At 32.4% G+C, this 13,093-nt stretch overlaps 1 protein-coding gene across 1 annotated transcript; it reads right to left on the bottom strand.

Moving 5' to 3' along the window:
* Positions 1 to 5,712: 5,712 nt before the first annotated feature.
* On the bottom strand, positions 5,713 to 10,999 carry LOC132303092 (ATP-citrate synthase alpha chain protein 2). Its single transcript, XM_059800181.1, has 13 exons — positions 10,868 to 10,999; positions 10,480 to 10,589; positions 8,617 to 8,793; positions 8,339 to 8,500; positions 8,099 to 8,179; positions 7,687 to 7,738; positions 7,454 to 7,568; positions 7,243 to 7,324; positions 6,790 to 6,885; positions 6,568 to 6,669; positions 6,261 to 6,377; positions 6,054 to 6,170; positions 5,713 to 5,961 (listed from the first exon to the last, which is right to left on the bottom strand). The coding sequence occupies exons 2-13, from the start codon at positions 10,576 to 10,578 to the stop codon at positions 5,890 to 5,892; spliced, it is 1,272 nt and encodes a 423-aa protein (XP_059656164.1). The 5' UTR covers positions 10,579 to 10,589; positions 10,868 to 10,999; the 3' UTR covers positions 5,713 to 5,889.
* Between the last annotated feature and the right edge of the window lie 2,094 nt (positions 11,000 to 13,093).

Raw genomic sequence — 13,093 nt, 5'->3', positions numbered from 1 at the left:
TAATTCGGCTTATTCTATTCCATTGCACTATTACTTTTCAATCCATTTTAATTCAGCTATCTTTATTTTAAAGTCAATTAAAATTCAGCCAATTCATTTAAGTTACTTTACTTTTTATTGCATTTTTACTTCTTTAAACACTTTAGATAAAAAGTCCTTACTGCAAACAAGGCATAAAAGAACCTTGCTAGGAGTTCTTACTAGTCTCTCTCCCACACATTCGCCTGAGAGTCAGCCATCAAAAAAAGGGATAGGCTGGTGTTCGAATCAATATTCCAGCTAGTATAGTTACACAGTATAGTAACTAGCGTGGGAGTAAAAGATGAAAATGACAAGTTATTTGTCAAAGAGAAACACCAACAGGTTAAGAACCTAGTGATACTAGGAATCTACTTCTCAAAGGGAACTTAGGGATTCAAATCTATATAGAGGCATATGTGTATGTGTGTGTGGGGTACCAAAAAAAAAATTTACAAGTTGGTGAGTGAATCTTAAATTTCTTGCGTAAAGTTTTTATTTATTATGGTGGAAATTTTGTTCTCTATCTTTTTAATCTTTTGTTTTATAATTTCTATATTTTGCTTTAAATTGGTGAGTCAATCAATTTCAATTTCATAGAATGATCATGTGAGATGACAATAAGAAGTTTCGTGTGGAAGTCTTGAAGAAGAGGTTGATCAACAATGTTGCATGACCTTCCATGCCGTGAAGAAAATTTTGGTTGATTACCAAAACGTAACGTTGCATATATAATTATGGTGTACGTTTGGACCTTCTTCTTCTATCACCCAACTAAAATATATGTATACTCAGGTTGGATCAGATTTAAAACCATAAAAATGTTGAATTTGATAATGTATATTTTACATATGTGATTGTCCACCAATTATATTCTCCATCTGTTTTTGATAGCTGATGTTAATAACTTCACCTGGAATATACTCGTAGTACATTTATCATATAATAAGGCCTATACAGATGATATCTGTTTTTTCTTCAAAATGGATAAGTCCATTAGTAGTGTCATTCTCAAATTAAACATATAAAAAATGATAAAAATTCGTACAAACAAGCATGACGGGTTAGGTTTGAGTTTGACAACACTGGGTGATTAAAAACATTTATGTTTGGTTGGTTAGAAGGAAGGAAGATGAAAAGAAATAAATAAGTTTTTTACGTTACGTTTAGTAGATAAAAAGAAAAAAGATTATAGAATGAATGAGTAATCTTTTATCCTTCACAAATTTTCATGTTTTCAAATATGACAATAACAAATGACGTAAGATAAGCGAAATTTTTATAAAAGTTTTAAATTACAATACTATCATTCATAAATTACAATATTATTGATAGAGACGGGTATAATGATAAAAATAATTTAAAAATTCTCTTTCACATCCTCTTAATTGTCAGCTTGTTTTATTCTCTTCTATTCAACTGAAATGTTTCATTCATCTCGTTTTTTTTTTCAATTCCATCCAATTTTTTTACCTTCATACAAACATACAATGGAATCATAAATTAAAATATAAACTCTTAACACCCTATCCTAAGTTCCTAACACACACATTCTAAGGATATATATATATATATATATATAAAAGGATTCTCAAACCTTATAAGTAGAGAGCATTGTGAAATTAAGCTGAAAAAGCAGGATAAAAGTAGGGGAACATGTTGGATGGTTCAAAGTTAGAGTTGGTGATGATTATGATGCCAAATTGAAGAATAGGGTCCATTGCAGTACTGAGCAATGGATAAGAGCACATTGATGGAGATATGCACCACAAGAAACACCATCAACCACTTGTATGATATCACAGCCATTCTCACCATACACCTACCTATGGATAATGGATGTTGGACATCACAGATTTAATTTGGCATTCATTATTTGGATAAACCAACACCATTAAGGTCTCTAGCTATGGGAATTTGAATGTGAAAGTGTAAAATGAATGAGGCTATACCAGCATCAGGTTTTGTTTCACCTCCAGGTCCCCTCCACTTTCTCCAAAGCGAAACCCTAACAAGTGTGGGAAAAAGTGAAATCATAATGGTCCAAAGAAGTTCAATCAAAAATGAAAAAATAAAAAAATATAAAGAAATTCAGATTGATTATATATAATAAGTATGACAATCACACTCTTTACCACACTCGTTTGGTTATGAATAGAGATAAATGTTGGGCACAACACAAGAAAAATTAATGATTTACCAAGTCAGAAGAAGAAAAGTAATTTCAATTTTAAATCACAACACAAGATTTACATGGTTCATTTAAAATCAGGCTACGTTTATAAATGAAGAAATTTACTATAATCACGTAGAGATATTACAACACTTTGTAAATCCTCTCTACCCATTGTACTCACACCCTCACGAGATTGCCTTTTACGGATTGGACTATACATATCTCCACTCATAACTCACCTATATATTTTATTTCGGTAATTAACTCCCGTATATATTTATAGAGACCAAACATAACTTACCGACAGAGTTATCATAAAATTTAACGATACAATACGACTCTAAAATAAACACGTAATCATAAAAGAATTTGAAACATTATTATCCTAACAAAAAATGCTTTAAACAATTCAGTTTATGTAACTCCAAGACCTAATTTAATATTGAAAGGAGAAGAAAGAAATGGTATAAACTTTTGAAAAAAAATTAATGGATTTGGAGGGTTCGCTAAATCCATCAATTCTCTTCCAAAACTTAAAGTCTTAGATATCAGAATTCTATGTTGTTTTTGTTTTTTGTTTTTACTTTCTTTTCTCTTTACTATCTTTTGCCAAACACCATATGGGTTTAATACTGATTCTATCATTCTTCTTTGTTTTTTTCCCTTTCTCGTAACTTATCATTTCATTTTGAAAAACGAAAGTCAACTTTGTCAACTATTCACCGTTTTTAACATGACTTACACAGCCAACATTGGAAAGATATTATTTATGTAACAAAAGTAATGTTCTAGATTTGCGATTTTAGTGGGAGAAACTCCAAGACACATCGCTCGTTCAACAGACGATTTTAGAGAATTCAACGATTTGTAACATTGGAAAGATATTATTTACACAACATTTCTATAGAAAATTCATGTTAAATTTGACTCAACTGGATTTTATTGTAGATTTTTAAGTGTTTTTAATTGTTTTTTTTTTTTTAAAGTACTCCCTCACATATTTTACAAATTGCTCGTCTTGGTCTATGCAAATCCTTCATCTCTCCTTCAAAGAAAGAGATGTTCTATCATTAGATTAGTGACAAATCGATATATTTTAAGTGCATCATTCTAACTATCTTGTAAAACTCGCTTAAAATTTAAAATTTTCACATACAGCAAAATTTAAAAGAAGAAGAAAATAGAAGAGAAGAAAAACACAAGCAGAAGAAAGAAACACACTCAAATATTTTTTATTTTATTGTTTTGCTATTTGTTCTAAAGCATTAGGTATACAAATAAATTCCTTTCATGGGTTGAGACTTTTTTAGCGTGGTTAATGGAAAGTGAACTTTCTTTCTCTCTCTCTCTCTCTCTCTCTCTCCATTTAAAAGAAAAATACGATTGCCATAATGTTAGTGGAAATTCCAGGCTTTGGGATACACATGTTATACATGTATTTGATCTCAATTATGATGTAGAAGAATTGGAATGGAGTGACAAAATATTAATGGAAATACTAAAAGAAAAGGGTCCCATTTGGGTAAGTTCTACCAGAAAACTCACAACTTTTGTTACCCTCCTTTCTAAGCCCACTTACAACGGAGAAAGTCCAAAGAAAATGTTCCAAGGGTCAAATTTGGTATTTGGTTAGCTAAACCCTAAATTGGTCTCCTCCTTAGCCACTTTTTATTTATTTTTTTATTAATCCTGATAAATTAGGAAAAGGAAAACTCCAACATAAACATGTTTATTTGAGGAGTTGGACACTCTACCAACTAAACCTTCAGAAAGCTGAGTACTTTATCAATTAAGCGTTATAAGGTGAAAAGAGTAAAATGAATAGGTATGTAATACTAACAATTTAAATTTTTAAATAAAAAATATATATATTATAAGAGATACTTTTCCTTGTCGGATCTGACTAATATGAGACCACTTCAGTAATGCCCCTCTCCTAAGCCACTTACTATGAAAATTTAAAATAAAATATCGAAGGTCTCTCTCCTCTTTCACTGTCCTTATTGGGAAGACTTTGGGAAGTCAACAACCAACCTACCAAAATGTTACAAACAAACTAGGTTTCAAAGTAAATTTCAAATTAGTAGTGGATGGGTAACCTAAGTTGTTAAATTTCCATTTCTTAAGGTATTAGAAATTAAGACTTTAGAGAGGTGGATTATTTTGACTTATGATAACAATATATTAATTAATGAATGTAGTTGTTGGAATAGTAATATTTGATAAGAATTATCAATAATAATAATAATAATAATAATAATATTTGACAGGGCCCGTAATGATTATAATACGTATATTATAAAATTATTTCTTAAGAAGAAAAATGAATCAAAAGTTAATGATGCACCAAAATGCTTTGTGCTTCAAATCAAATGACTAATGACTTGATCAGGTCTAAGACAGCCCTTAAACAAAATCATATCGAATAGAGTTGTAATTGAGTTGAGCTGTTCACCAATATTTCAAGCTTGGAATTTTTAGCTTGATTTTTATGTTTATTAATTACTAATGTTGTTGTGAGATGGTAATAATTTATGGCATTGTGAAGCGTACTCTGTAGATTCAATCCTATGAACTCCAATTCCATAAGTTTAGTTTTTCTTTTCCCCATCAAACTATAAAACCCAAATTCATTCCTCACTGAAGATTTTGGGGAGGAAAAAAAAAAAAAAGAATAGCTTTGTTGTTGTAAATGGATCACTGACCCAACCTCAACCTGCCCATATTTTAGTGCACTAAAAGCCCAAGCCAAGTCCTAGTCCTGGACAAAATTTATAGATGCAAGCCTGTAGGAGCCTAAGAGCTGGGCTTATGTAGCTGGGCTAACCCGACTACCATATCACAATCCAAATCATACAACGCGGGAAGGGGGACAAAATCTAAGTGACACATAGTGAAAAGAGATCGAGAACGCACGGAGCATTTGATCGGCGATCATTTAGAAGGAAGTGTTCAGTTGTTCATTATCCCTATTGAGATGAGGCATGCAGCAAGCTTCCATGAGAATCTTTATAAACTTAAATTTCAGGTTTGGATATTTTGTTACTCTAACCCTCCACAATATATCTAAACCTCATTTTTTTCCCTCTTAACATTCACATTGTGGTATCTGAATCTCTTCTGTTTTGTTCCTTCGCAATTCACAATTGTTCACACATTAAGCATTATGTGTAGGTTGATTCCATGAATCGGGATCCTAATGCATATAGATACAAATGATCCAATGAGAGCAACAATTTCCAGAAACATTTCGTTTGAGCCATTTTCAAGTAATGTTCGATCAATTACGTATTAATCAATATTCGATTGATTGGCATTAATATTTATTGGCATGTACTTTTAGCGCACAATCTTCTCTACTTTAGGTGGTGATTTGAAACGACGGATAGCCTTAGATTCGGTATAAGTCTAAGCTTTGATAGTACTGAGATAAAGCCTAATTTCTGAAGAAATTAAATCCAAAGAAAGGTCCATTTCCAATAAGGTTGAGCTCATGAAAACAATGCAAGCAGCAAGCATAAAATTGAACACAAACTATTTAATTTATAGGGAACATTATTATTGGTCACAATTATATTAAAGTCACAGATACAATTGTACTCACCGACACATTTTCGGGTACAATATCACAAGTAAAACTTAAATTTGAACACAAACTAGCTATGAAGGGAGAATTACAACAAGAGTTGACAGACTTATGCAGCTGCAGTGATGCACTCAATTGCCTGTTTGCATATACCAGTCATTGTCGCCTCGGGTCCATAAACCTGCAACAGAACATACAAACAAAGCAAAAAAAATTCAGACCACCTTCCAAATCTACAATTAAAACCATTGTGTTGCATGTATGTATTGGTACCTCAATAGGGATGCCGATTTCCTCCCCAAGTGTCCTCATTTTCGCTAGACCCCTTTGGTAATTTGGACCTCCTCTTCTTACATAAATGTGCATTCTTGCGGCCTTAAGCTTTGATTCCTGTTTACAAAAACGACAGATTCAGCAATCGTGCTTGTAGCAAGAGGATGATGTTGAGAATAAGCATGGTCTCGATAGATGTAAGCTTACCTTCTCCTTCAAGGCTCTAATTATGCCGTTAAATGTAGCGGCAACATCAGTGAAGTTGGCGATTCCACCACCGATTACAAGGGCTCTAGTATGGCCATCAGGCTCAGCAGTTGCACACTGTAGAGAATTCATGAAATTAGTTGTAGAACTATAAGCAGAATTTCATAGCCTGATAAAAGCATATGTTAGGTTTATTGAAGGGAACGTAGAATTAGTTTTGCTAGTATGGTTGATAAATAAAAACAATTCTTCATCTGCAAAGTGGACCTGTAACATTAAATTAGGAGCGTAGAGGAAGAGTTCTTACATCAATTACAACTCTGGCATACTGCAACACCTCCTCTTCATTGGGAGCTCCACTGTATTCAGCATAGTTCCCAAGCTCAGAAGCATAGCCAAGATCTCCAACCTGATCAGGCAAAATTAGTTAGCATTTAAGAGAAGGACAACGATGATGGGGTGTGTGTGACAGAGAGAAAGAGAGTTTTAAGTCCATAAAAACTGCAACTGCATAGGATAAGAACCACACCGTATCTGCATAGATGACACTAGCACCTCCTCCAGCCACCATAGTCCAAATTCGGCCCTTGGGGTTCAGAACTGTGAACTTCAAAGAAGCACTTGTCTGCAAACAAATAACAAACTCGGAAATTTAATAAGATCCTTGTGGGTAAAGAAATTCATTGAACAGCATGTCATTTATAATCTTTTACCCACCTTGCTTCACAGAGGAAAAAAAAAAATGAAAAACTAAAAATGCAAACTTTTAAAAGCATGAACTTTTGGGTTTCAAGAAGCAAGCCACAACTCTAAGGTTTGCTTTTGGGTAAAAACATGAGAGTTCAGACAGAGTTGGAAATTTTTTTCAGAGATTCGAGAAAAAATCAACTCTAATAGCTTATGTTTTTCTTAAATCCAGGATTTATTAGTTTAAAAAAAAAAAAAAAAACAAATATCGAACACTTAATTCATCTATTTATACCTTTTCATCTAGACCATGTATAAAGCTTTCAGTAGGACTCATAACTCTTCCGAATGGCATTGGAAATTCAATATTGCCCCACCTGCAATAGAAAACTATTGTAAGAGGAGACAGTAATAGAATGATTAAATTGAATTGTTTGAGTTCCATAATAATATTATTGATAATGAAAAAACAAAGTAAATGTGCTAATCACTGAAAATTAATATACTTCTTGAAGTTCTTGAAAGCAGCAGTGTCATCAAGTTCTCCTCTCATATCCAAAGGATAAGGCTTTCCCTCGACCAATGTGAAAGGATTCATCTCAAGGAAAGTGAAGTCCAGATCTAACATAAGAAACAAATTTCCAAAAAAGGTAATGTAAATTACAACAGGATTTAAGGTTGCCTTAACAACTTGAAATGTAAAAAATAGATATATATCTGTTAAAGATCCTCAACATACCTAAAAATAGAGTAAAGATCACTGTAATGAAGTCCTCAAGTACACCTTTGATCTGAATAATAGAGCAACAGTGTCAGAAGATCTAAAACCGGTATTACAGGTATCTACACCAAGTTGTGTCTTAATTGCTACCCAGAGGGCATTACACATAACCTTATGTGAAGAGGGATTTAACAGCAGTTGGAATAAATTGTTTCATTTTTTGTATAATATTGATAGAAAAGGTAAAGGTAGGTATTTGTAACTATGAAAACAAAATTCAACAGAAAGAGACAGTATGACTGAACGTATGATTTTTTTTTCTTGGCAAAAAAACTTAGTGTTCCAGGACCTTTTGACTTTGAAATTTTGCAGCAAGGAATAAATAGAAGCAGGAGAATAGCCCACTGAAATATTGTTGCACAGAAATTACCTCCAAGGGAAGAGTTGCAACAAGTGGAGCGCATGTCTCTGATGTAAACGATACCCCTGTTGGGACAAATATAGTTTTAACCTGGACATAGAAGAAAAATCTTCCATTACTTTTTTAGATCTACAAAACAACATACTACAATAGCGGAAGGAAAAAGAAAAAGAAAAAAAATTGTTTTAGATTTCAAAAGAGTTTTATTATTTTGTAGAGTTAAACAGCGAATTTCATGGTCAAAAGTACCTTGTCCCAGTTCTCTTCGATATCGATTCCTCCACATTCAGAAAAGCTTATGCTACATCCAAGTCGATCTGAAACAATGTTAAGGTAAAATTCTTCATTGTGTGGGATAAAGGGTTCGACAATGAATGTTGTTATAGGTCCTTTGCATCCCCCCATCTCTACCTATTGAACAAAGAAGATGAATGTGAGCAACACAATTGAAAAATCACGTCATAAAAGGATTATATTGGAACCTGCTGAATTATTAAAATGAGCAACATAATGAAAATTTAAGTTACCTCTTTCCCAAGTCGCTCTTTCACAAAAGTATCAACTTGAGCCAAATCCAGATTTAATGCAACTAGACCACTCTTCCCACGCTTTCCAAACAACATATCGGGTTTCACAACAAGTTTCCCTGATGAAAGCCATGGTTCCTTTTCTACTAGCTCATTGACATCAGTTGATTCTGTAATCTATGCCACATTAAGGAAATAAACGCATCGTTAAGTTCGGTAAGCTAAATCTTACAGCCCTGCTTATATTGTATAAAAAATCCATTCAAACCATTTTGCATAATTTATACAACAAATATGAATGATTGAAAATAAAATAAATAAAAAATTCAAGCTTCAATCAGTGTTCACATTTCCAAACTGCTTCTACTCCAGGCTATGAAACATTAGAAAAATATATTTTGGAGGTCAAGCACAAAATTTGACAGACCTATGTAACAAAGTAATAGGTTAATTCTCAATGGTCATCTATTTCATGTTTCATTCATCACAGGTCATCTTGCTAGTTAAAGTGATTCAAAAGGATGGTCCAAAAAACCAAAACCTTTCAAGTTCAATGCTCCACATTTTGCTGATTTCTTACTGATCACCTAAGATGCAAGGATACCCCTCTAGAGGTGTCGTGCAAAAGTTGAACACGAGGACACGGTTGATACTTGTCTGACTCGGCTAAGAGTGTCATGGAGTTTGATTATTATTATTATTTTCTGGCTAGACACGGCATTGACATGACAGGGACACATTGACGCGATTAAGACATGGCGAGGTAGTTTTACAGTTATTTTTTCAGAAAAGGGTTCCAATGCCATTTTATAACTTATTATGGGTTTATAAAGCTGTAGAAAAGTAAAAAATAAATAAATAAATAACATACACATCCAGGTCTAACCTCCAAATTAGTGATTACATTGGAGTAAAAATCAAATTTTTGGATGCATAGTAATATATTATATTATTATTTTATTGTCGGATCCCTACCACATCCATATATATATATATATTAAAATTTGTTGTATTGTTGCGTTTGTATCGTGTCATACTTGTGTTCCGTGTCCATACCCGTACTTCATTGCCAATCACAAAATCTTTTGCAAGAACAAATTATTATCACCAGGTTCATTGTTACATAATTTACCAACTCTATATAAACAATGTAACTTCTGTTGCATATTTGATCAAATCTCTATAAAACAATGTAAGTTTCAAGCGACTTAAAATCCAATTTACAATATTCAAAGAATGATATTGCTAGAAATTTCTCAACTCCCATACAATGAAATAAGTGGACCAATTAACATGAATCAAAACTATCACATTCACCGATGGTATATACTTGGAAAAATAAAAAATAAAACCATGTTAATATTTAGGCATCAACTTAGAATTTTGGAGAGTCAGTTCCTGATGATACTAAACTACATGACAAACATTTCAAATCATTATGCATAGATTTAACATAGTGAGTCTTCTAAAAGAAGAATGGTTATGTTAGGCACCTGATTTAAAATCCTTTAGTCAATTTATGAACACGAGTCTTAAGAAATGGGATTTTTATGTAGCCGACCCTAGTTAGGTGTGAGAGGAAGCTCTGTTGTAGTTGTAGGTATAAGTTTTTTTTTTTTTTTTTTTTTCCAAGCAAACACACACACACAATATTGCTCCTAGCAGAGCTCAAACTCGGAACCTCCCTTTGGAAAGGAGAGATCATACAATTTGGGTTAATGCCCATTAGAATTTAGACTATAAGTATTTCTGAATAATAAAATGGAGACCCATTTTTAGCATAATCACACATTATACCTAAATTAAGAAGCTTATTATTAACAATCTCAATATGCCCAAAATTAGAGTTAAAAATACACATACTTGTGCCGATTTAATACCCAATTCGGTACCGCAGAGCCTCTTGAAGTGCTCCTTCAACAACCTCTTGGAATCATACTCTCGGATCTTCTTGCGTGCCATTCCTTCTTTACCTGTTTTCACAAAACCACAATATTAAGGAATTGAAAATTGATCTCAGATCTACAATCCCAGATCACAAGCGTCAAAGAAAACTTCAAAAAATTAGAAAAAAAACTGGAAATTAAATTCAATAAAAGCATAATATTGCATCATTAAACTCAAGAATTGAAGCAATATCTACACTGAATCGCATCAACACAGAACTACTGGAAATGGATGAAAAAAGTAGAGATATGTGGAGATCAAAGCTTGAAATTACAGAGGAAAATGAAAGACGAAATTAAATTACCGTTGATGTAGAGGCAAACGATGCTTTAGAGAAATTGAGAGAGAGAGAAGAGATATAACTGACACTGAAATGTTTTCGACTTAGCCGGGTCTATTTATAATTGAAATTTTCTGGTTTTTCTTATTTATTTTGTTTATTTTTAGAGTTCATATTCCATACGTATAATAATAATATATTATATTTATTTATATATATTTAGCGGGAAGATGTGAACATATGGACACATGTGACTCACCTACCAATGGAGGACCCAACTTGCAGTTTTCTCTCTGCTAGGATCCAAATCTTGGAATTTAAGTTGCACACCTTGTTTGGTAAACCCCTTTTAATTTATTTTTTTTTTAGTTGCCACTCACACACGCGCCTACTAAAGTTTAAACTCTTAACTTGTTGATCTTTTAATTTAATTAAAAATGGGCAATCCTAAAATAATGTATGATTAAATTACATTTGAGTTATGGTCTAATTACACTCGAAAAACTAATTTTTTTCAAAAAATTTAGCTAAAAAAATATCTATTTTTAAATAGTTAAAAATTTAAAAGTACAAAATTGAAGATCCTGATAAAAAAAATGAATAAAAGTGCTAATAAGACCGACACAAAGCCATCTTTCTTAACTTCTCAAAAATTATACTTCATGTCTTATTTTTAATTTAATATCATCGTAAACACGTTTGGGAACGATATTTTGTTATGAAATGTTTGGGACCGTGTTGCCCTACTGTTATGATTTTGGACTATGAAAAGTTGTCAAAAGTCAAAAACAAAAAAAAGAATGACTTTTTGGAATTTTAGTTTTATATTATTATTTATGAAGTATTTTAGTACCGTGTAAAATAAAACAAGACATATTAATCATATTTTTGTTATCAAAATTGACACTGTAATACTTTAAAAATAACATAAACAAAATACATGTTAGACGAGGCCTAAGTAAAAGAACACTCTGCCGTCTAATTCTCGTAATCCGAATTCGACGCTGAATAAAAATCCCCTCACAGTAGTTGAGTATAAAGTTTGAAAGAACACCAAACATAACTTTAAGTCCGTCAGCTGAAAATAATTGAAATGGCTGTTTTGAGTTGTACTAATATGATAAATTATTACGTATGCCAGTCAAAATAATATAATTGATGACCATAGTCAATACTGTACTGCTGCCTGAAAAAATAAATAAATAAATAAATAAATACTGTACTGCTTCTGCTGCTACTGTGTGTAATGTGTGTGTAACCGACTTAGTTTTGCAATTAATACGTTTCTCACATCGTTAAAATTCAACCTAACCGGAATATAACACAAGCTTTGGCAGGACATTGGTCACTCATAACTTGTAACTATCCCACTGGTCAGTCAATACATATATTTATATAACACTCCACCACTCAAAACACAGAGAGTATCACAAAATACATATATACCACTCCACCACTCTGAAGTCTAAACCCAGATGGTTGGTTGGTAGATCTTTTGCCCCGCGCGCGCGCACACACATGTTGGTTTATAATATGGGTCACGATTACGGTATCAGTATAATGAACTTAGAGAAAGTCAGTATAAACTGATTAATATAAATTACGTATCAAATTTAAAAAAGAATCACGTGTCGAATCATATGACGAAACACTTTATATAGACACACAAAACCACACAATATAAATATATTTATATATATATATATACATATACATATACATATATTATATACCCATATTAAAAGGAAAACTATAGTGATGTTCACGTGTCAAGAAAAGGGTGTGACGGTCCACATGTGGATGGTGGAGTGTTCAACATATAAAAAAACTTGGTGGTGAAATGTGTGGGGGTATATTTTAAGTAAGTCTTATGTTTCGAGGCTGCTGGGTGTATTATTTTGAATCTTGACTCCACTACCAACACATTTCCAAGTTGACTTTTAATTACAGTCTCAAATGGATGGCATAATTCAATGGTTTAATATTATTTGTATTTTGGTGACTATATATATATATATATATATATTATTTGTATTTAAACCATGCTACAAGTTGACTCAATTAGCATATAAGCACAGGTAGTGACAGCACAACCATTTTTTCAAAGTGATATTCACTGCAACCATTTTTTCAAAGTGATATTGATGACGCAACAAATTTAAGAATTGACTTAAGTAGTATGAACATATATATATATATATATAACGAAAATTTACAACTATATAGGTAGAAGAGAGCGACCGAAATTAA

Source organism: Cornus florida, unplaced genomic scaffold (assembly GCF_030987335.1).
Source record: "Cornus florida cultivar Cherokee Brave unplaced genomic scaffold, ASM3098733v1 CherokeeBrave_3.0.0_Hap2_Chr04, whole genome shotgun sequence".
Classification (NCBI taxonomy): domain Eukaryota; kingdom Viridiplantae; phylum Streptophyta; class Magnoliopsida; order Cornales; family Cornaceae; genus Cornus; species Cornus florida.
Note: the sequence above shows the minus strand (reverse complement) of the source record. Positions and strands in the feature narration are given on the sequence as shown.

Coding starts and splice junctions, on each gene's coding strand:
- LOC132303092 (XM_059800181.1), bottom strand. CDS start 10,578: ATGGCACGCAAGAAGATCCGAGAGTATGATTCCAAGAGGTTGTTGAAG. Junction 8,794..10,479: donor TGGGTATTAAATCGGCACAA/GTATGTGTATTT, acceptor AATGTGGCATAG/ATTACAGAATCAACTGATGT. Junction 7,325..7,453: donor GCTTTCAAGAACTTCAAGAA/GTATATTAATTT, acceptor TTTCTATTGCAG/GTGGGGCAATATTGAATTTC.